This window comes from Protobothrops mucrosquamatus, unplaced genomic scaffold (genome assembly GCF_001527695.2).
Source record: "Protobothrops mucrosquamatus isolate PMUCROS unplaced genomic scaffold, P.Mucros_1.0 scaffold52, whole genome shotgun sequence".
Lineage (NCBI taxonomy): Eukaryota > Metazoa > Chordata > Lepidosauria > Squamata > Viperidae > Protobothrops > Protobothrops mucrosquamatus.
In genome coordinates, this window is record NW_015386433.1 from 517,755 (window position 1) to 542,007 (window position 24,253).

Genomic DNA, 24,253 nt, shown 5'->3' on the forward strand with positions numbered 1-24,253 from the left:
CGAATCCGTGCGACTTTGTCATACAGATACTGCACAAAATCCTCTGCCCTCCCCTCCAGGGGGTCCCCCCCCCTCCAATTGAAGGAGGGAGCGGGTCACCCTGAAGAGGGCGGCAGGGCGGTTATCTGATGACGCGATGAGTGAGGCATAGTAGTTAGTCCTAGCCTCCCTCAGCGCCACTAGGTAAGATCTAAGATGTCCTTTTTTTTTGTTTTCTTGTGAAAACCGTAGAGCCATGGTGGTACAGTGGTTAAAATGCAGTACTGCAGGTTAACTCATTGCTCACTTCAGGAGTTTGAATCTTACCGGCTCAATGTTGACTCAGCTTCCATCCTTCTGAGATCGGTAAAATGAGGACCCAATTGTTGGGGGGCAATAGGCTGACTTTGTATACCACTTAGAGGGGACTGTAAAGCATTGTGAAGTACTATTGCTATTGCTTTTCCCACTAGAAATCTGAATTCTTTGAGATAGCCTGTCATTCTAATGTGTATTGTTTACATATTACATATGTATTGACATATACATTGCTTCCTTTATTATATATAAAATCAATATAATCAGAATCCATAGTAAAATAGACAAATTAAATAAATGTTTGTACTTTGTGTACATTACCAAGTCTCTTGAAAGATACAATCTAAGATTCTTTTTTTTCCTTTTGATGAACACGTCCTCTTGTTCCTTGTTTTTCTGATTCTTAAATTTAGTACTTGACCATTTGATAATATCTTCCTTTAATATATGTATCTTTCCCTCGTTTGCAGGTTGTTATGGTGTTGATGGTGAAAGTGATTCTATTATGAGTTCTGCTTCAGAAAATTCCACTGAACCATGGTTCTGTGATGCTTGCAAATGCGGAGTCTCTCCAAGCTGTGAACTTTGTCCCAATCAAGATGGAATCTTTAAGGAGACAGATGCTGGCAGGTTAGTTGCAATAAAATACAAGTAGGTCTCTGAAAATTATCCTTTGGTTTTTATGCTTTTTAAAATAAATTTATTTGGTATATATAAAGAAGCAAAAATATACAAATAAGACAAACAATAACAGATATAAACAAAGACAAAAACAAAAGCATATTTTAAAAGCTCAATTTTGAAACACATATTAAAATGTGATTATGTAGAATAATATTGATTTGTCTTTCCATTGCAGTTCATTAGGACAGAGTAAATGCCTTACAGTCCAGGACTAAGTATTTGTTAATGTAAAATAGTAACTTAATACCAGTCATACACATGGAATTAGCTGATATTTAATAATTAAAAGGAATATAAAAATGGCTAACCTAAAGAGTGACTTAGATAACTTGTTTATATTATATTTTAAGAAGAGATCTGAAGGATTTTGTGAGAAGAAAGAAAAAAATGAAAGAAAAACCAATTTTAGGACATTATTTGAAGGCAGATTAAAATTATTAAAATTAAAAGGAAAGACTATAAAGCGGGTTTATTTCATCAAGGTTAAAATAGATATGGTGTTATTTCTGGTAACTCTTAATGGGACTTTTGCTGACCAAGACTGAATGATGAGATTTTAAAAATCAGTTTTAGATAAGAGATGAAATAAGGAATGAAGAGATAGATTGTTATATTTTTAATAGAAGGTGATAAATTGTTCAAATTGTTGTACTTGTGACAAAGGAGTCACTTCTTTAAATATTTATTTTCTTTTTCTTTGCTATATTGTTATTTTTTTAATTTTTCTTTCTATACTATTTTTTTTTTCCCTTAACTTTCTACTTTTTTTCTTTTATTTTTTGTAATTTGTATTTTTATCTATTCAACTACAATGTTTAATAAAAGCATTGTTAAAAAAAATCACAAATCACCCCCCAAAAAATTGGGGTCTTGGGAAAAGCTTAGAAATGAAAGATGCTCAGCATCAAATCAGTCTTTCACAGTTTTTAGCCTTAAAATAAATAAAAACACTACTTTGGTGTTAAAAGCTGTTGAAGGAGCTATAGATTGCCATCCATCTATTCAAGGTGCAAGAACATTTGGCTGGGCTGGGCATTAACAACTTGCCAAGTACCATTCTGGTGCTTTCAGTCTTAATCAGTTTTATTGCTGCTGCTACTACAAAGAAACCATATGAAATTCAGCCACATTTTCTAACAATGAAATAACACTTAGTTCCATTTCTCCGTTTGTATTCAGAGACACGTACATATATTGAATCAGGAGTTTCAAATACAAAGTCATTGATGAATTTACTATGATGTTGTTTTAAAGTGACTTTTTTGAATTTGAATATTTAATTTGATGAACTGCATTGAAAATGGTGTTACCACCAGAAATCAGTTAGTAGGCTGCAATTTCAGTGATGGGGTTGAAAGAATAATTTTACAATTTTGACTTATGCAGCTTAATTAATTGTCAATTTTCTCTTTTGAAAAAGTATGGAAGTAGATAAGTATGAAAAAAAAATCTACTTTATAAGCTACTTTACAACCATTTAAAGCTCTTTCGCTGTGAACAATCTTTTTAATATGAAAAAGCACTGAAAGCAGTTTTGAATATTCAGGAACTTATCCAGTTGATTTGATATCAACATTGCTTTATCTGGAAGAAGCTCAGTGATATATATGTATTTGGAAGTCTGAAGTTGAAATGAGACTTTGGAGAAAAGTATCAGTAGCACAGAGCTAGCATTTTGGGAGTGCTAAGACCTATCCCTGGTTGCCGGGATTTTTGCAGCCCAGATATTGTAACTCTATAGAGAAAACCTATGTTTGCAGAACTATATATATAAAAAACCTCAAATCTTAAATAAGGAAACAATTTGCAATACATGATACAAAATCTGCCATAAGCAGCATCCATGTCGAAAGTTGGTGGAGACATAAAAATTAGTGGGGTAGTATCTTGCTGAATTGTGGAATAAAATATTATTTTCAGTTAGAAGGGCAGATACAAGTTAAGATTTTGTTGCTTATCTATTTGGAATCCATGGAGAAAGTAAAGTACCTTTTTTGTATGCTAATAGAGAAGGAAATCAAATCCCCATGTAGTAAAATATATTAATTTATAAATTAAAATATAATAAACACAATTTCTCTTCAGTGGACTTAATTTGACTATAGAAGGAATTTCAGTTGAGTGAATAAATGGAGTAGTTATGTTGGATTGATGACCCATAATAAAGGGTTAGCTTGATTTTATTTGATATGAATGGAATGTGAGAGCGAAAGGCTTTCCTTTGGATATATAAATGGAGGTTTCAATATAGGGAAAAGGAAAAAGAACATTTTTCTTTTTAAAAAACAATCTGTCAACAGCCATTAAATAGTGATGAAACGTACAGGTTCTGATCTGAAGCAATGGAAAATAATATCTCAGGAAGGTGGAAAGGAAAAGGAAAGAAATCTCCTTTTTTCCTGCACTATTGAGGATTGAATAGGTTGTAAAAGCATCCTATTCAAAGTTGAAAAGGGTACTCACAGTACACATATTATTAAATGATGGGGAGCCACAAGGTTGCCTACTTATAATTTACTTGAACTTATGATATCAAAGGGTGGCTGTACAGATAAATTGTACAATTTCTTTCTGGCTTTTATTTGTCAGATTATTAAACTATTTGTTTTAAAATTCTTTTTTTAATATTAAGTGATATTCCATTAAATAGTTCATTTTAAAGACATATCTTTTTAAATGTATTCTTTAATTTTATGAATGGTTTAGATAGGATGAAATCTTCTGTTTTGGTATAATCAAAATAAGACTATTGTCTTTATTTTCTTTCTTTCTTTTTTTCTTTCCAATCACCAACATCTGTCATCTTTGCTCTGAGCAAAATGGATGGGGAAGTAACACGAAAGATTATTCTTCTTTGATTACCCAATTTGTCTTAATTACAAGGTTCTCAAACATGTGCAGCTAAATAAATGAGCAGGAAAACATTTAGGCAATAGTATTAAAAGCAGCTGAAGCTGCCTCAGCTGTGAACTTGACTGACTTCTGTGTATTTTAATAAAGATTCAGGATGGAGTTCACACATAGGTGGTTGAGGAAATGAGACACTTGTGTGCCAATCATTCTGAAATGGCAGTTTAAATCTGTAATACTACAGTACTTGTGTGACATGTACTAAAACATTTTGAGAAGGTCACTATGAAGCAAGCAGCCAGCTGTTGGGTTTATCATAGATAAACTCCTACAAAGTGCAGCAGCATTTAATACACCAGTGGAGCATGAAAAAACTGTGCAAATTAAATTGAGAAGCAGCTGTGGTTGAAGATGTGTATCTTTATATTGAACTCCTCGGGGTGCAATAGTGAGGTTGCATTAAAACATTCTATCAAAAATTTCCAGCCAAACCCTTGCCTTTTAAACTAAAATAATTGAAGATAATGTGAAGGTGGCCTATTATTTCCCTTTATTTTCCAACAACTGGTTTTCCTTTGTAATACTTCAGAAATGATTTTAGAAAATTAAAAGTCCTCATGCTCTTCATAAAATATCTATTTAATAAATTAACATTTTGTTTTTGCATAAATATTTTCTAATAAAGGATTGCTCTATATTTCCACATTTTTTTACTTTTTCTCATGGAAAACACATACAAAAATATGGCAAGTTGCCACATGGCAAAAATAGTTGGGGATGTAAGAAATTTTGTGTACATTGAAATTATTTTCAATTCTGCTTAGAACATATAAAAATCTGATTTAAAATATTCACAAACTTGCATAAGTATCCTTGTATAAAATTGTTTCATGATTTTACAATATCTATTTTTTAGATGCTGCTAACAGATCACACTTCTTAGACACAAAGGATAATCTTCTTGATGGGTTGCAGTCCTTGGACAAATGTTAACAAGAAAAAGCAAAACAATGCAGATGAAGCCTCTGGAATTGTACAGACATTAGAACAAGCCTAAAATTCTGCTGATCGCATAGTGTAGACCAGGAGTGTCGAACTGCTGGCCCGCGGCCTGGACGCGTCATGTGGAAGCTGCGCCCACTCCATTGCCGGCAATGGCAAAACTGGCCCGATACATTGCGCGACGTCACGTGACATCACGAGTTTGACATGCCTGGTGTAGACAGTTGAGAAAAGAATACATTTTAACTTGCAAATAGCCAAGTTACAGTGAATTTAGTTTTAAGATTGCATCAGAAATATTTATTTTCAAGCTTGAAGAGCCCAATCAAATAAACATGATATAGCAAAAAAGTTAGAAAATTGTGGTATAAATTTCAATAACTTGATTGTGTCCTTGTGCTTTTAATGTTCATCTGAAGTCATAAGGTCTCACGTTTAATGGTGGCTTCTAAGCAGTGAGAACCCAGTCAGAATGGTTATATTTTACAATTGCCAGTACAGATTATCACAATGGAATCTTCATAGAGCTGTTCTGAAAAACAATTTGGAAGTTGCAACTTAGGGAAGTGTTAAAGATATTCAGTATTTGAGGGAGTGACTTTTCTGGTATACACTTGCCCTAGGATTATGGTTTGTCAAGAAGATTGTCCTTTGCATCTCAACAGTGTAATCTGTACATAGTAAAGAAATGGAACATAGAGCCTTCTTGGCTGAGATGATCTTCTTTTAGAGATACAACAGCAATGCCACTGATTATTTACTTAAGCCATTATTTGTATTGATTATATGTTAATTATATTTTGCTTATTAGATTATTAGTGTGTTTCTATATTTCTAATGCATGGATGAATTGCAAGTTATTTTCTTTTGTGCTAAGTTCTATTCTTGTAGGATGGGAGAAATATTTTACTTAATAAATACAAATTGATCAGTGAATTCTTTTCTGCACATATTCCAATTATCTCTATAGTAGCTTGCAATATAGAGTGTTCAAAGGCATGCAGAAAATATAATAACTTTTTATTTTAATTTCAGAAATTCAAGAAGGGTATGTAAAATGTTAGCTTCAACTTCATTAATTGTAATTTAAAACATATTCTTGTGTTATACTTCAGATTTGTAGAAGATACAATTATCAATTGGATCAATGCAACATTTTATTTTCTATCATTTATTGTTCAGATGTAAAGATATCTCAATATTTTTATATATAGGGGGCAATTGTCTATCCTGTTACTTTTTTTCTGTTGAAAACAAATATAGCAAAATGCACAATATCCTTTTTTTTAATAGATGGGTCCATATTGTTTGTGCACTTTATGTTCCCGGAGTGGCATTTGGAGATATTGACAAATTGCGACCAGTAACACTTACAGAAATGAACTATTCCAAGTATGGTGCAAAGGTAACATCAAAAGAGTTGTATTTTACTAACATGTAGATTGCTATTATGTTTTTTTTTTTGTTTGCTTCTATTCATTGCAACTAAGTATTCAAAGTGTATTGTAGATTAATATAATTATTATTTTTCTATTATTATGAACTATCTTTATGGAGATAAGAAACAATGTAATGATTGTTCATTGTTATTGCTGATCTTGTATATGTTATTTCATATGGATTTTGACCCCATTGTTACCATCACCACAAGGAGTGTCATCTGAGGCATGGCACCATGGTCAGCCATCACAGTGCAAAGCCCCAGCTACCCATGTGCTCTATAGGTGTTGCTCCCTCTAGATGACCTTTGCTGTCTTCCTCCCATTGCTCAGAAAGAATGCCTGGCTTGGCCCTCTGTAAGACAGCTTCTGGCTAGACATTCTTCCTCAGGCTGCTCATGTCTTTCTCCAATTCACATGCGCTGCTCTCGTGTTTTGGAAGGCTTTAGAGGCTTTTGCATAAAGTCAGACTGGGTGCACCTTGTCAGCAGCAGAATGAAGACAAGTAAAGGCAGCAGGGTGGTTGGGGCTTTGCTCTGTGCACTAGAGTGGCTTGCAGCAGGTTTGAGGTTCACTCCTTGGCAGCAGCAGAGCTTGGGCTGAAGTAGAAGCCCAGTGGCTGTGGCATCTGGCTGAGACCGCTGAAGATCTTAGACCTGTTTTTTGGCCCCAGTGCTGCCTCTACTCCAAGGAATGTCATTGTGCAGGATGTAATGGTATGTTGAAATAACTCAAGAGACCGGGAGGCAGAAGGAAAGATGCTGCCTAAGGACCAATCAATAAGGGAAGACATAGCCTGCAACTGCATAATAGAAAAATAAAGAGACTCAGGAAGAATCCTTCCTAACTTCTCAATCTGTAAAAGAGACAGAAGAGATGCACACTATTGTATTTGCAAGATTCTGTTATAATAAATTAGAATTAGCTCATCTGGTCATATTTCCTGTCTGGTCTACCTGGGAAGGCTGACAAGGTGGCTAAAGTAGCAGATATGGACAGAGAGATAGTTGGGTGAGAGACTTAAAGAGGAGACAGTCCATCACCTGACCAAGGCTCAGGGCTGGGAGGGACCTAGCTGGGAAAGACTTGGATCAAGATGAGTCTTTGCCTAATGACTGGTGGGATTTTATTAACAATGCAAGTTGGGATTGCCATGATTGTGTTTCTAAACAATGAAGTCATGTGACATTGCACTTTACAACTGTATTACTTAGCAAAGGAAATTCCGGTCCCAATTACCGTGATTAAACAACTATCTATAGTTAATACTTGATGTCTGTTTTTCTAGTATTTATTCCATTGCTTTCTCTTCACTGATCTGCGGCAGGAATGTAGCTTCTGTGAAGATCCTCGTTTTGCCAGAACTGGTGTTTGCATTAGCTGTGATGCTGGAATGTGTAGAGCTTATTTCCATGTGACCTGTGCTCAGAAAGAAGGCCTATTGTCAGAAGCTGCCGCAGAGGAAGTAAGTAAACTTGAGTATTCTAATGATTCAATCTGAGGTGAGATATTTTACCATTAAAAATTCAAATAAACATATTAAAATATCATACATAACAGCATTTATATTTTGTTATACTGAAGCCATCCTTAGATTTAAGTGCAAGTAGTTGATGAAAAAATATTTAGCATATTTATTTAGCATAGCATACTTTATTTTAAAGTTGATTGGGTTTTTTTCCTTACATCATAATTAACAGGCATTGTCTGCCTTCCTCTTTTCCTTCTGTTTTCTTTGGAGAGATGGTTGTTTTTGATAGAAAGATTTTCTCCTGCAACTGTTTTATACTAAAAATGTGTAAATAGGTTGATTATGACCTTCAGCTCTTATTACAGTTGAGTGCTTCTCTAATCAAATAACACAGTGTTCAGATGCCCCATGCCATCCATTATTTTTGTCTGATATTTTGTCAGATAATAATCTATCATAATCACATTGGTGTATTATATCTGTTTAAAACTAAAAAGCTGCTTTTGGTTGCAAAATATTTATTATCAATTGTGTTATTCATGTACTGATAGAAAAAATATACTTGTTTATGTGTACATAAAATCAATAATTCTATAAGCCTATAGTTTTTCAGAAGTTGATGAGGTTTTTAAATTTGACTTGCCTTCATTAAAAAAATGAACAACATGAGTTGTGAATGAAGGGAAATATACGTGTAGAAATAGAGATTTATTCTTCCTAGCCTTTGGATTCATGCTAGAGCCCATCCTCGGGGAACTTATCACTCTCCAGAATGTGTGCACTGTTCTGATCTGCACTGTGCATTTAATTTCACAGCCAGTAAGATTGTTGGTCAAGCAGGGACAAAAATAGCCAAAAGACAAAAATAGAAATGATTGAAGCTGGTGGCCAGATTGAAGCCCCTTCTCAGTCAACAGGAATGCTGATTTACCACCAACTTACCAGGTACTTAGAAGCCGAAGGCATGGCAGAACAAAGAAACAACAATCAATGGCTTAATAGCCTGACACCCCATTTAATAATTAAAATAATTATTAATAACTAATAATTAAAAGCCACACACAATCAGGCACCACATAAAAACTAGAATAAAAAGCCCAGTGCACACATTTTGGAGAGTGAGATGTTTCTTGAGAATGGGTTCCAGCATGAGTTCAAAAGTTGGAAGAATAAACCTCTAGTTCCGGTGATTTACTCAGATTGGATCCTGCAGCATGAGTTGTTCATGCCATAATTGAATAAAACTGCTTTAGAAACTTTAATGTTTTTTTCTGGATTATGAGATCCTGCACTCAGTCACTCATGCTCTGGTAATTTCCCTCTTGGATTATTACAACTCTCTCTACATGGGGCTACTCTTGAAGAGTGTTCGGAAGCTACAATTGGTCCAGAATGCAGCAGGATGGACCATTTTGGACGCTCTCTCGAGTAGCATATGTAACACCACTGTTACATGAGCCGCACTGTCTGCAATCTGTTTCCAATTCAAGATGATGGTTATTACCTTTAAAGCCCCTATAGCAAGGGTCCAGGATATATGTAGAACCATTTTTCCTCAAGGGAATCAGCCTGCCCGCTTGTGCTGGCAGAAAGAACTTATTGTGAATGCTATCAGCGAAGGAATTCCAGAACTCCTTGACAGAAATCTGTCCAGAATGCCTGGACAGAAATCCAGGCATTTCTGTCATGATTCACCTCCTTTGGAACATCTTGCCACAAAAGGTAAGATCTGCCCCCTCTGTTTTAAGCTTCAGGAAGAGCCTTAAAACCTGGGTATGCCAACTAGCATGCGGTCCTGAAGGAAAAGTTGTTGAGTGAAGGTGGTTGGTGCAGAGAAGGCACCTCCACCTGTCCCTCTGAACATATCTTTATTAGTCAGTTTTAATATAATTTTAAATCTGTTGTCATATTCTCTTATTGTAAGCCACTCAGAGTGACTTCAAACTCTGAAATAACTGTAAAATAAATTTGATAAAAAATGTTCTTCATTTTTGTTTCATTGCTTTAGGATATTGCAGATCCTTTTTTTGCTTACTGTAAACAACATGCAGACAGAATGGATAGAAAATGGAAGCGTAAGAACTATTTGGCTTTACAGTCCTACTGTAAAATGTCTTTGCAAGAAAAACAACTTTCACCTGAAGCTCAGGTATTATTATAGTTTGTTTGGTTCAAGTTTCTGAATAATAATGATACAGAAAAATTAAATGAAGCAAGCATTTCTGGAAACACTGATTCTCAAATATTTTGTTTACCTGTTTGCAAACAGTGTAACATTTTTCTCTTGACTTAAATTAACATCCTCTCAGATACTTCAGTTTCCATGAATCCACATCTTTATCCTATTTAAGTTGATATAATGGAGACCATGATATGATGAAATTAACTAATGAAATCATAACATTTAAGATTATATTTAAAAGATGAAATAGAAAAGAACTCCCAAGAAATGGATTAAAATAGATAAATAAGTGATTTACATTGGCACATGTACTCTAATTTTGCAAATATGCAGATAATATCTGCATGATTGATGAGAGATCCATCTTGTGGTTATGCAGGTAGCCATTGACTTATGACTGTTTGTTAAGTGGTCGTTTGAAGTTACAACACTGAAAAATGTGACTTATGACTGGTTCTTGCATTTTTGCCTGCCACAGTTTCCCCATGGTCATGTGATCAAAATTAGGGTCCTTGGCAACTGGCTTACATTTATGACAGTTGAAGCATCCCAAGACCATTTGATCACTATTTGCAACCTTCCCAGTTGGCTTCTCACAAAGTCAGTGGGAAAGACAGCAGGGAAAGTCACAAGTTGCAGTGATGTGATATCTTGCTTAATGAATAAACTACTTAGTTTGATAAAAAAATATGGCTTAAGTCAAGGACTATATCTAATGGTTAGCTTGATTAGGCTGATGCATGGGCTAATTGATGCTATCAGTTTGAATGCAATAAAAATAACTTGGAGATTAGAAGATTTATCTATGGCAACCGATCCTGATGATTATATTTTATTTTCAAAATCAGAAGCAATATTCCTCTGAAAAGTGGTTGCTGGGTAAAAAACATATAGAGGAAAATCAGTACTTTCATATTCTGCTGGTGAATTTCCTTTATGGATCAAATTGACTAGCAGAACTCTTCTTGTGTGCCATGAGTTGGAAAATTCCAAATTGCTTTTGAAGAAAAACAGATTATGAAGAAAATAGATGCCATTATCAGACTTTTTAAGTTTCTGGATTGCATGATGGGATAGCATGCTCTTGAATAATACAGGGTCACTGTATACACAGTAGAGTCCATAATAGACTCTTTTGATAATTCGTTTTGCTTGTATTAAGTGCAGTTTGTCTTTGCTACAATATAAATGTAAAGCTTTTAAAATGAGATGAAGTTCTTTCTTTCCCTTGATTTTGTATGCTATAATGTTTATTTTTGTGACATAGGCTCGGATTAATGCCAGACTTCAGCAATACCGGGCTAAAGCAGAATTAGCACGCACCACAAGACCACAGGCATGGGTTCCAAGAGAAAAACTGCCACGGCCACTCACTAGCAGTGCTTCAGCAATACGTAAGCTTATGCGTAAAGCTGAATTAATGGGCATTAGTACAGACATCTTTCCTGTTGATACTTCAGATACCAGTTCCAGTGTGGATGGAAGACGAAAGCATAAACAGCCAGCATTGACTGCTGATTTTGTGAATTATTATCTTGGTAAGTCTGAAATAGTCAAATTCAATTTTTGAAGTTAGTTTTTGCTTCAGATAGTTCTTGATAGAGGGGTGAAGCAGATTGCAATGGGAGGACTAATAAGCAATGTCTTCTGTTGCAGTTCACTTAGTCTTGTTTTGTCTTCAGAAAATACTAGATTTCTCTATGACTCCTATGTCTCTGAAGCAACCAAGAAAAAACTGAACTTTGAATGGAAGAACTATCTTTTCCCTTCCCTTTCCCCTTTTTAATATGCTTCAAATAGAGGTCAAGAATTGAATTTTCTTTCTTTTGTGATTAGAGTGACTGAGACCTTTCAAATTTTATCTCCCCCCCCCTTCGCCAGCATGGTCATTTTAGCACTCAAGAGCAGCTTTTATCACTCTAGACTCCATTGTTAGATAGACAGTTGCATAATATGAATCTGCCATGGTTCAAAGTGGGCTTCAGTTCAGATCCATGATTTTACGTTTCTAAATATATGGTATCCCCTAAAAAGGAAGTGAAACTTAAAATGGAACTGAATGAATGGTAGTTGTGACTATTCCTTGTACTTAGAGTCATTGCAGCTTCCAATGGTCACATGATCATAACTTGTGACCTTCCGTGTCAGGTTCCAGCAAGCAAAATCAATGGGGAAATCCAACAAGATGTCAAAGGTCATGGTAATATGAAGTCATCACTTAATGACCTACATGGTCCTCACTTAACAATAGCAAGGGACTATTAGAACTAGTGTCACCAATGGCAAGATTAGTTGGTTTTTCAGTATGACTGCATTGGTTAATGATGGAGTTCCATGAAAATGGAACAAGCATTTTTAAAATACTTTAAAATATGTTTACAATTTAGAAATTCTTTAGGTTCTTTTCATTTGTGCATTTTCTCTCCAACTATGCTACTTGTTCTGAATTCTCTAACTGTATGCTTATTGCTACAGGTATTTTTTATAACAGAGAGATTTCTACTCTTGGAAAGTATATAAAATATATATTATCACTGCTTTGCTGTCAGATCAAGTTTACTCGAATTTTGTTTCAAATACTTCAGTATATTCATATAAGAATGATGTTGTCATTGAATTGTCTTATGTTTTATACTAAATAAAAACTGCATATTAGCATAGCTATATTCTTTTGTTTTGATTTAAGGATACAGTGAGAGATTCAGTTATTTGAGTCTAACTACAATCTCTTATTTCATACATAAGTAAGGTGTTGACTTTTATTTTAGAGAGGAACATGCGCATGATTCAGATTCAGGAGAATATGGCAGAACAGAAGACAATTAAGGATAAGCTGGAGAATGAACAAGAAAAACTTCATATAGAATACAACAAGGTAAGAAATAGTCTTAAAGCCATGTAAAATTTATATGATGTAGTTAATTAATTCTTAAAACATAACAGAAATTAAATTCAGCACTCTTTGACTCATTGAATACACACACATATACATACACAAATCTGAAGTTAAGCTCAATGTTTCAGTGGTCTTCATTCACAACTCAGTAACTTATTGAAAAACATTTCTCGGATTCTTGTACTTATCTTCGATTATTTTTAATGACTGAAACTGAAATCAGTCATTGGGACAAGGTACTATCAAAGAACACAAGGTAATTTTAGGAGCATTTTTATTTCTTATTTGTAACTACAAGACTACAGTAGAGTCCAGGACCCACAGAGACAGTGCTGTCTGTCAAACTCTTTGTTGGCAGAGGCAACTACCCATGCTTCAAGAGAACAGTAGTGACTCAGCAGTTTAGAAGACATACATTTGCATTATAATCTCCAAGTCTCTGCTGCATTCTTGAAAGTATGTAATATAAAATTTAAATAAGTAATTATTTAAGATTGCTTAAATATACCACAATGTAAAAAAGATATTAAGACTCTAGAAAGAGTACAGAGAAGAGCAACAAAGAGGATTAGGAGACTGGATGCTAAAACATATAAGGAAGGATTGCTGGAATTGGGTACGTCTAGTTTAATGAAGAGAAAGACGAGGGGGGACATGATACCAGTGTTACAATATCTCAGGGGCTGCCACAGAGAAGAGGAAGTCAAGCTATTCTCCAAAGCACCTGAAGGCAGGACAAGAAGCAATGAAAGGAAATTAACCAAAGAGAGAAGCAACTTGGAACTAAAGAGAAATTTTCTGACAGTTAGAACAATTAATCAGTGGAACAACCTGCCTCCAGAAGCTGTGAATGCTCCAACACTGGAAGTTTTTAAGAAGAGATTGGACAGCCATTTATCTTTGACTAGGGGGTTGTACTAGATGACCTCCAAGGTTTATTATTATTATTATTATTATTATTATTATTATTATTATTATTATTATTATTATTACTACTACTACTACTACTACTACTATTACTATTACGATGATGATGATGATGATGATGATGTTCAAATATAGAATTTAGCCATTATAGATAAGATTACTATTTACTCTGGCTTTTAACATGCCCATGCCCTATTTGTTAGAATTATCTAAAAGTAAGGAATAGTCATGAGAGGAAAATGTCATTTCAAGTTAAACCTAAAGGACTTAATGTGATTTTATATTTTCTTACCTTAAGCGTACAGATTCGTTGTACTGAAGTTTTCATTTCCAGTATAGAAATACTTGGCATTTTGTTACAAATGGAAATAACAGAGTGCAACTGTTGTGATGTTTCTTACTGCCATTATAATTTTATTATCAGATAAAAATATTTATGTTTTTTTTTTTACTAAGCAGATGGATGCCCGTGTTTTCTTTCTGGAGTTATGAATGGTTGATTAACTTTACTGCTTTCACTAGCATTGACACGAAAAACCAATTTTATTATTTAAATATTTATGTTAGAAAAGGTATTGTAAGTAAAGAATGCCTCCTCCTGGAGAAGAAATGCTAAATAATTTCTGCATTTTATGTGATTTTATTTTTTAGTTGTGTGAATCTTTAGAAGACCTTCAAAATATGAATTCAAAGCTGCGAAATGAAGGGCAGGGAATGTGGGCTCTCCTAGGAAGAATTATTGGACAGGTTGGTCTCTCCACTCTTTTCCCCCTTTTTTATGCTTTTTAGATCACATGATACATAAGAATATGCTTTTCTCTTTCTTACTGCCACTGTTGGTGGGTGGAAAGATACATTTGATAAAGTCCTGGCCTTTCTCCTGGAGGTAATGATTTCTGATTGAAATATATCTCGGGCTCCACAAGGTACTTACTAGGAACCTATACTTTAATTTTGTTTTTGTTTTAGCTATCTTGTTTGCAAAATTCTTTCATTTGCTATAACTGATTGACCTGTCATTTGTGATGAAGCTAAACCTGAAGCATGAGTTAATCTAACCGCTCTCGCTGTCTTTTGTTTTTGTTTTTGACTCATAGCAATTGAAGCTTCCAGACAAGCAGTTTTTGTTGGAGTAGATTGTTTTCTAGAGCTTCTTTTTGTGAATATACTACACAAATAATATTTTTAAATTATATATAAAGATTCCTTTTCTTTTTAAGGAAACAGTATTCTAAAGCACAGGTGGCTTTGTATAATAGCAATAGCTGATTATCTTACCCCATCATTTTTAAATTCACTGTTATAAGACATTTTTTAACTAAATGGTTTCAATATTTAATTTTATTATATGTTTAGCTACATTTAAGGATGCAAGGAACCTTTTTTCACAGTTATCTACCTATTCTCCTTCTCATTTCCACTTTTTTATTTCTAAATGATAGAATTTATATTTCTATATTTAATTGGCTCCATTTACAAACACTAATTTCTGTGGTTTACTGTTTAGTACTTCTCATCTTAGCATTCATAAAATTAAAAATATTGAATGAGTTAATATAGAGTTCTCAAGAAAGTAGATACAAATACAATTGTGTGGTTTTCAACATGAAAAGGTCTTGGTTTTTTTAATTATGTAGGTCATTATTAATGTTATTTTTTTATAAAATAAAGTGATGTCTTAAAAAAATTAGACCATTGGCCAGGAATAGTATTATAAATAGCCTAAGGATTTAACAGTGTACCCTTATATAGATTTGCTAAGCTGGCTGGTATATTTACTCTAATATGGTTTACTGGAAATCTATTACCATAAGTGTAAGTTTCTTAATAAGAAATTTTGCCACTTTTAAAAAAAATAAAATTTACAAATGTGTTTCCTAATGCAATGATTTAATAATGATAATAAAAAGTAGTAGTTTCATTTGCATAGTTTGCATGACACCTTTTTCCAGTTGGTTGAACAGATGCAGCCCCTTGGGGCCCCTTAGAAATGACTTTGATAGATGGTTGCTGTCTGTGAAGCTAGCATACTGCAGATTAGTAGAAACCCGAAGAGAATCTCTGCTGCTTTGTGGAGAATTTGGTCCAATAAGATAATTTTTCTAATTAACCTATGGAGCACCACTGTAGCAGAGATGCTGAAGAAAATAAACTGTTTCAGTATTATTTTGTGAAGTGTAGTAGATTTTTCTTTTTTCTTTTTCCTTTTAACCTTCTAAACCAGCTTGTCCTTGCCTATTTCTTTTAAAGCTTTCTCCGTTAAAGGGGGGAAAAGTTAAAAAGGCAAAGCTTTAATGTATCTGGCTTCTTTTTTCTATTGCATTGAGAAATATGTGAATGCAGTTTCAATTCTAAGAAGAAATTTGGAGACAGAAAATATGACATAGTCACATTTGTGACTTGACAGTTTTTCACACATCTCTTCCGGTCAACTGCTGACTGGGAAATACACGGATATGTTCATTATATATTTGTCTTACCAATATTCCTATATTTCCTCAAACCCCACAGAAACTAAATATACCAGCAATTTTGCGAGCACCCAAGGAGAGAAAGCCCAGTAAAAAGGAAGGTGGAACTCATAAGACTACAACCCTTCCAGCAGTACTTTATAGGCAAGTAGCAGCAATACTCTCTTGTGCTCATTAGAAGAGCAAACTGCATAATTGCACAATCGTAAATTAGAGGTTGGAAAAAGAAAATCTTTTCTGTTCTCTCCCCATTTACTTCTTTGCTAACAATCTGGTTGATTAAGGGACTTATAAAATAAAAGAATTACAGATATTAGTGCCTTGGGTTAATAATTCATCTCAGGCCAATATGGCCAATATTGCTTTTAACAAATTTCAATTTCAGTCAACTGAATATATTTTTTTTCTTCCATTGCTTTCCATTTCTAGATGCTACAGTTTGCTATATAACTTGACTGTTTGTTTTTGTTTTTTTATTTATAGTTAAAGCTTGGCTATAAACTACTGATAGACTTCATTTTGAAAGAAAATGTATTTCATACCTGAATTATTCAAATCCATTTTTATTAAAATTTTCAGAACAAACTACCATAGAAAAGACTGTACAGAATAGCTGTGCGCTTTAAATCTAATCTCCCTTTTACATAGATATATTAAAAATTATTAACCTAGATATTTATTGTTACACATATATAATTCATTTTATTATCTGGTTCCCTAATTAATATTTAAGTGACAATCCTTAGGGAAGCCCAAGACTGAAGATGAGAAATGGAAGAAAGCAATATTTCTATATTGTTACTAAGAAAATGATGTAAAAGCCACTATGAGTTAAGTTTTACATAAAGAATTTATTTTATATATATAATTATCAATATAAGAAAAAGTTCAACACTTACAAGCAAGTATTAGAAACATAATACATGTCTTTGTTTTATATTTTCCTCTCCACAAACTGGGGTCTATCAGTAGTTTGCTTGATATTTTCAGAAAGTAGTCACCATCTGCTCCTGGCTGTTTTCAACATTTTATAATAAAACAATTTAACTCCTAAATATCTAAATAGCTAATTTTATGGCTAATAGCTATTAATATAGTTGTCCTCCTAAATTATGTATTTATTCATGTACTCACTCATTGACTTATTTTATTAGAAATGTATCTCAGTGAATCTATATTGATTCACTTATTTCCTGGCAATATGACTAAAATTAAAAACAAAAAAGTTAGCTTGGATTTGAAATTAGTCTTATATTTTTAAAATTTCAAGAATTTCAAGCTAGTAACTAACCTTTAAAATGCCCTGGTAAATAAGAATATTTAATTATCTGCTTAAGATCTTCTGCTTATGCATAAGGATCTCTGGATTCTACCCCATATTAATTTTGAGACAGCTTAGCAAAGTATTTGCATTTTCTCAAATGAAACCTTTTCCTGCATTTCCAAGTTGTGGGATTTGCAAGAAGAACCATGATCAGCACCTCCTTTTGCTGTGTGATACTTGTAAACTCCATTATCACCTTGGATGTCTGGACCCTCCACTTTCAAGGATGCCAAGGAAGACTAAAAACAGTTACTGGTAAGAATATTATAAATATATCCTCCTATTTCCTTTGGGATTAAGAAATAAGATCATGAACCTACTATATAGGAATCTGAAGTTTTTTCATGCAAAGTTTTTAATTTAGATCTTACTGGAGAGTTTTTCAAATGTTCTTACATGCTTTTTATTCCCGTAGCGGTGCTGATGCTTGAAATTTTACAAAACAGAGGTCCCTTCTTTTATAACTTTATTGTGGTCTAGGAAGGTTTAAAAAAAAAAAATTATGCCGAACTAACTAACAAGTCACTGATTTCTTTTCCTAGAAGTTAACTTTTATAACTTTTTAAATAATGAGGTTTATTGAAGTTTACAGATACAAAAATAAAAAACAAACTAAGAATATTGATAAAATCAATACAAAAAATATAAAAAGAAAAAAGTGCAGAGAAAATAAATAAAAGTAATAAAGATATATAAAGAAATGATTTTTTCCTTCATCAAAACAAGTACAAACAATTTAAATAACTTATTTTTTTTACTTTCATGTAAGTATAGGAAGACAAAATCACCTCATATCTCATCTCTTATTTATAAACATATATACATTATGTATGATCTCAGTATTGATAAAGATGTGTTACATGAGGATTGGCCCCTACTGCCCTATCAAAAGTTTCCATTTCTGATTTTTACTACAGAGGGAAAATATTAAAAATAGTTATAATAAATAGTTATAATAAATTATTTGGTAATAGATCTACTTACATTTTGGAGTAAGAAGACTAGCATACCAAGTGCAGCTCTCAAACCAGAGAGCTGAGCAGAGAACAGAGTTATTTTATAATGGTGACGATGACAACTTCCATTTTAAGTATTTAATAATGCATATTTTTCAGCAACTGCTTTCGTTAGTGTTGTTGTTACCTATCACTGAAAAACTATAGGAGAGGTCAAAGTAACAAAACAAACAAGATAACTCTGTGTTTAGTATTCAACCAGCCAACTGGCTTTTTGAGGCCTTAGTTGTAATTTTTAAAAAGAACAGTGTTAAATCCACATATGTTTAACAGTATTTTGATACTAATTTTTATTGACCTGGCTTTTGTTCTTATGTTCTGGCTAGTCTGTTTCAGAAGAAATTTTGGCTTAAAACAGCACCAGCCTTCTTGCTGTATTTTAGCAGATGGCAGTGTTTGAAGGGTGAGTCTGCATTGCAGTCTCCTGATATTACGGAAAACTCCAGCAGGCCACTTATTGGTGTGATATTGTTATCAGATGCCCCAGTGATGATTATATATTTCTGTCTTTATTTTCTTTCTTTGGGGATTTTGTGGATAGCAACAGAAAATATTTAGGAGACAAACCCTGAAAAATAGGGTGAAGTGGTAGAGGGTTGTATAAAGTTCCAGAAGTGTTTTCCATTTTAAAGTTATTCATCTTTTAATGCAGAGATTATAAATAAGAACCACAGACTTGAAGATCATACTCATTTAAACTAACTCCATTAATTTCACTGTATTTTTTTTGCTATGATTGAATTTTTAAGACTCCAACCTATATTATTGGGATAGTAATATAAAAATTAGTAATAAATAAATAAATAGATACCTGATCAATACCATATTGAATTATTTTTAATATATTGTGGGATTGAATGAATACAAAGGGAATTACTGTATGTCATCTAGAATTTTTTTAAATGTTTTGGTTCAGGCATAATGAATACTGAAGTTAATTTTCAGTGACCAGATTAAATTGAAAAGTAATTCACTGATTTTATTCTGCCTTTTAGTCATACTGAAAGATTATTTTAAAAGCCATACTATCAAGAAGAAATAAACTAACATCCCAGTGGTAAAAAGTCAAAGAGATAGAAAGCTTTTATTTCCAAAAGTCTATGTAGTTGCCACAATTTCATGCTTCAGCTACATTTGTGATCACAAGCTTGGCTTTCACTTTTAATTTAACTAAGGTATATTCAGTGTGATGGGATTATAACAGAGAAATTGAGACTTATTGATTGCATCTGTTTCATCTTTAAATGTGTCTTTGTCAATTCTTTTCAAAATCATAAGAAATAGTATAGAAAGTTCTGTTGAAGTTTGCATTAGAAATGTGAAGTTCCATAAAACAATATCCCTGCTACTTACGATGGTTACAATGTTTCTATTTCATATGTCTTTCATTTACTCCTAGAGGTTCATATTGCCGTGAGAAAGAAGAAAAAAAAAATACATACATTCTGATTTATTTTATTTTTTATTGCTGGAATTGTATTAAAGTGTACAATAATAGTACTTATATTGGAAGGCCTATTTATTATCTGTTGTAAAACATTTACTTTGGAAAGGTAATGGTTTTCTAATGGATTTTTTCTAGAATACTTTTCCAGCTCAAAGAACTATCGAGATTATGCATAGGAAAGATATAGCCAGCAACTCCCATAAATGTGGATTTCAAATGACAGAATTTTTCAGCCTGCATTCATTGCCAGTCACGTCTTGATATTGAAGTCCATCAATCCATGTTGAGAATCTAGCTTACTTTACCTGTTCAGAAACTAAACTTAGTTAAACTTGACTAGTGTTTGGGTGGGATACTGCTAGGGAACACTAATGAGATAGGGTAGACTGGAAGGTTAAAAAACATCTTGAAAGAAGAAAATAGCAAACTACTTTAATGTTGCTGCCAAGAAAACTGCATGAATATGTTCATGAAGCCACCAAAATTTGAATTTAATCCTGAAAGGACTTTATCTTATATATTATAAGACAGTTGATGTGAAATTACTTGTTACAAAAGTGATGAATATTAGTTGCATTTGTGTCTCTGCTTTAGGTTTTTCCTTTGGGCTTTTAAAACACTTAATATAGAAAAAAAAATATAGGCATTCTATTGAGAGTTTCTCCTATGATTCTATATTTTTTTAAAAATTAAATAGTACATTAAAATAGAGATTCTATCTAAACAAAGACTTTTGTATGGACAGCCATCTTAATGTCAGAAACTGTTAGCTTTATAGCTAGGGTTGTACTATAAAGAAATATCTTCCAACTAATAACATCCAGATAATTAATTTTATGTAAGTACACAAGAAATGTTTATGTTAACTTTCTATTAATTGATATCTCTCAGCTTTCTTTTAGGAGACTCTAGATTTATAGTAAACTTCCTCTCCTCCTATTGTAAAATGTGTGTTTTACATTTGGGATTCTTGCCATCTTTACTTTGAAGTGATTAATTGACATCCCAAAGACACCCAAGATGATTCGGCTCATCTTTCTCCAAGAGATCAAATTCATTGTGGGAGATATTATTTGTAAAGAAGAAGTTGTAGTAATAAAAAAGAGATCATATACTATATCTTCTAATAAAGAAAGCCTGATGGGGATGAAGCATTTGGCCCATGTTTTTTTTTCCACATGTACTACAATCTGTACATGTGAAAAACATACCACTGTTTCCTTTCCGTCTGTATGTAGTGTTCTTTGGCTTTCTAAACATAATCTTTAAAAAAACCTTTTTTCCCAATCTGTATGCTTTTGCTTTGGAAGCTGCTGAATTCAGTTTGAATTTCTATATATGTTGTCTTTCCAGGCAATGTTCAGAATGCGACCAAGCAGGTAGCAGTGACATGGAAGCAGACATTGCCATGGAAACTTTACCAGATGGAACTAAGCGATCAAGGAGGCAGATTAAGGAGCCAGTAAAATTTGTTCCACAGGATGTACCTCCAGAACCAAAGAAGATTCCTATCAGAAACACGGTAAATGACAGCTGAGGCAGAATACACATATATAAGCCTTTCTGTCTTAATGTAAAACTTATGTGCCAAGTATCTCACTATGAAAAATTTTAACTGCTTAAAAATAATAACTTATTTCTAGATTTTAGTATAAAATATGAAACATTTTGGGATCAGAAACTGGTTTAACCATGAAAAGTAAAATAAAATTTGATTTTTTCTTACATTTATTTCATATTATTATGTATTCTGCAGACTGTTTTCCTTTTTGAACATATAAGCATATTGGAATTTAAAACATTAAATAGACAAAAATAATCCCTATGAATTCATGCAGTAAGTAATAAATGATCTTTTTTATGCTTGAATGCGTAACTTTTCACCCTTTAAGTAGATAGATTTTGTTGTGACTGCTATAGAACAAGAATTTTCTCATTGTGCATTCTGAAATGTCATATATTCAAACTATACTACGTGAATATCTGTAATTCAAATATAGTGACAAGCTTTCAAGTCTCTTTTGCTGACAGAATATTTGTTTTTTAAGTTGACATAATTGAATCATTAGCGCTTATATACCTTGGCTAGTGAATGAAATCATTTCAGAATAGTGGATGTGTTTATGAGATGATTCTTCCTCACTTATTTACTAATATGAACATATTTTGCTTGATCTATGCGATTTGGGGAGCAAACAGTTGTCTTTCTGTGATGCTGAATTGCTTGATACTACACCATAACTGCAGATAAACAACATTTAATGATTGTACTTTTTTGTTATTTTAAATAAACTTTAAATGAAATATATTTAATAAATATATAAAACCAATATAGAAGGAATTTTTATATTTATCCAGTAAATTTGCATCAGAGCAACATATTTTATATGCTGTAACCTATTTTTAATGAGGTCTTGCTTTATTTCCTTGTCAAAGTTAGACAATAAACTCAAGTCACTTAAATCCCTCATTCTGGGATATTTCTGAGGTTTGCTGCCTTGACAAGATTAACTTTCTTTGTGTAGTCTGTGGCCTGCTGTGGGTGATTAAGTGCTTTTTTATAGAAAATGTTCTATGTATAATACTATCTTATATTGCCTTCATTAATGTATAGTAACATTTTGTATTACAGTTTAAAAATAGGGAATATTGTTCAAGAAATAAGCACTTTGTATTTTATTTTTCCTGGCTTCTGTTTAAAAACTCAAAGAATTAATTTTGCCCAGGTTTCATAATACATATTATCCCAAGAACTGTTATTGGTCTGAGGTACGGTTCAACTGCAGTTTGCCTAGAATTATTGCAATCTGGTTAATAAGTGTCTTGCCAGAATGCGAAATATAAAACCTTGTTTGGGTCCATACATTATTCATAGATCATATTATGTGTATTACTCCTGGTTACTGAATTACAGTACTGATTCTGCCATGTGCTACCAAATATATTAGCTTGAATTCAAGCCAAATATAACTTTCATTGGCATCCCTTTTATCTTCTAGACCTATATGTTCTAAAGAAGAACAGTTAAGGTATGGAGAATTTGCAAACAAAGACTTATTCTATGGATTGTATGGTCTAAGTGTTGCTTTATTATTGTGTTCCACTTTGATATACGTCTATTGTATAAAAATATGTAATAAGAGATGATGCTTGTGGATGAGATGTACAGACACATTAAAATTAGCTACGTTCACATATTATTTATACTTGGCTTTTTTTAACCATGGGTTACTAAGGCAAAACCAAACCAAAACCAGTTATAAAGTTTATTTTCCTTTAATTTGTAATTGCGTCTAGTTTCTTGTGGATTCATCAGAGGTCTGACATAATATATAAAACATAAAATCACAAGAACTCTCATAAAATCATCAAACAACTCTGATTTACATTTGTGCATATACTAAGGCACAATTACAATTAGGGTATCAACAAGAAATCATGGTTTCAGACTGGTTTATTATCCTAACCTATTTGCAGATCACATAAAATTGCAAATAAACAACTGTTTTATGGCTTTCTCACATGTATATATCCATCTCTCATTCACAGACATATTTCACTTCATGTTTACTTCTGTAGCAAAGGAAACTTTTCTCCCACCTAGCATTGGAGAAGGAAATAAAAATTCAAAGATAAGAAACAAATTATTTGTTTTCTCTACTGTGATTTCAAATAGAGCATTCTTTTTCTACTCCCATATAGAGGTCACTACAGATAGAACACAGATAAAGCGGAGAAAGGGTATGCAGCATATTGCTGCAGAGATTTAAAAGCATAGGTGTGATTTGTGGGTTGTCTGTATGAATGCATTCGTATTAATAGCATGACAGGAGATATAGTGTAGGAGAACTAATCCAAGATAAATTCTACAGATTTGTAGTTGCTTCTTGGTTTTGCATTTATAATGTCTTACATATATTTGAGAAAACTGTGGATGAGTACCTAAACTGAAACACTCAGTGATCCTACTCAAGATATTGAGGTCCAAGTTATCTTTTCCAATCCTTTTTCTGAGACCCATGCTTACAACATAAAAAAATATTAAACAAAATTATATATAATTTAGACATACAGAATTGCTCTGCAATGAATCACTTATTTTGCTCATTACTAAATAATGTTTTTGAATTATTTACATCTTTTAACAATAATTGCTTATGTCTGAAGAATTTGCCTAAATCTTGTATGTTTTATTAGATATTATATTTCATTTAAAGTTTATTTAAAATAGGAAAAAGTACAACCAT

At 32.9% G+C, this 24,253-nt stretch overlaps 1 protein-coding gene across 1 annotated transcript in view; it reads left to right on the forward strand.

Annotated features, from left to right (window-relative positions):
• Positions 1–24,253, forward strand: part of PHF14 (PHD finger protein 14) — a 132,012-nt gene that overhangs the window by 23,206 nt on the left and 84,553 nt on the right. Inside the window, exons 5-14 of the mRNA XM_029283308.1 lie at positions 768–927; positions 6,127–6,238; positions 7,600–7,737; positions 9,752–9,892; positions 11,193–11,463; positions 12,694–12,800; positions 14,400–14,495; positions 16,260–16,363; positions 17,667–17,798; positions 21,360–21,528. Of these exons, the coding sequence (XP_029139141.1) occupies positions 768–927; positions 6,127–6,238; positions 7,600–7,737; positions 9,752–9,892; positions 11,193–11,463; positions 12,694–12,800; positions 14,400–14,495; positions 16,260–16,363; positions 17,667–17,798; positions 21,360–21,528 (1,430 nt within the window). The remainder of the gene's footprint in view (positions 1–767; positions 928–6,126; positions 6,239–7,599; positions 7,738–9,751; positions 9,893–11,192; positions 11,464–12,693; positions 12,801–14,399; positions 14,496–16,259; positions 16,364–17,666; positions 17,799–21,359; positions 21,529–24,253) is intronic.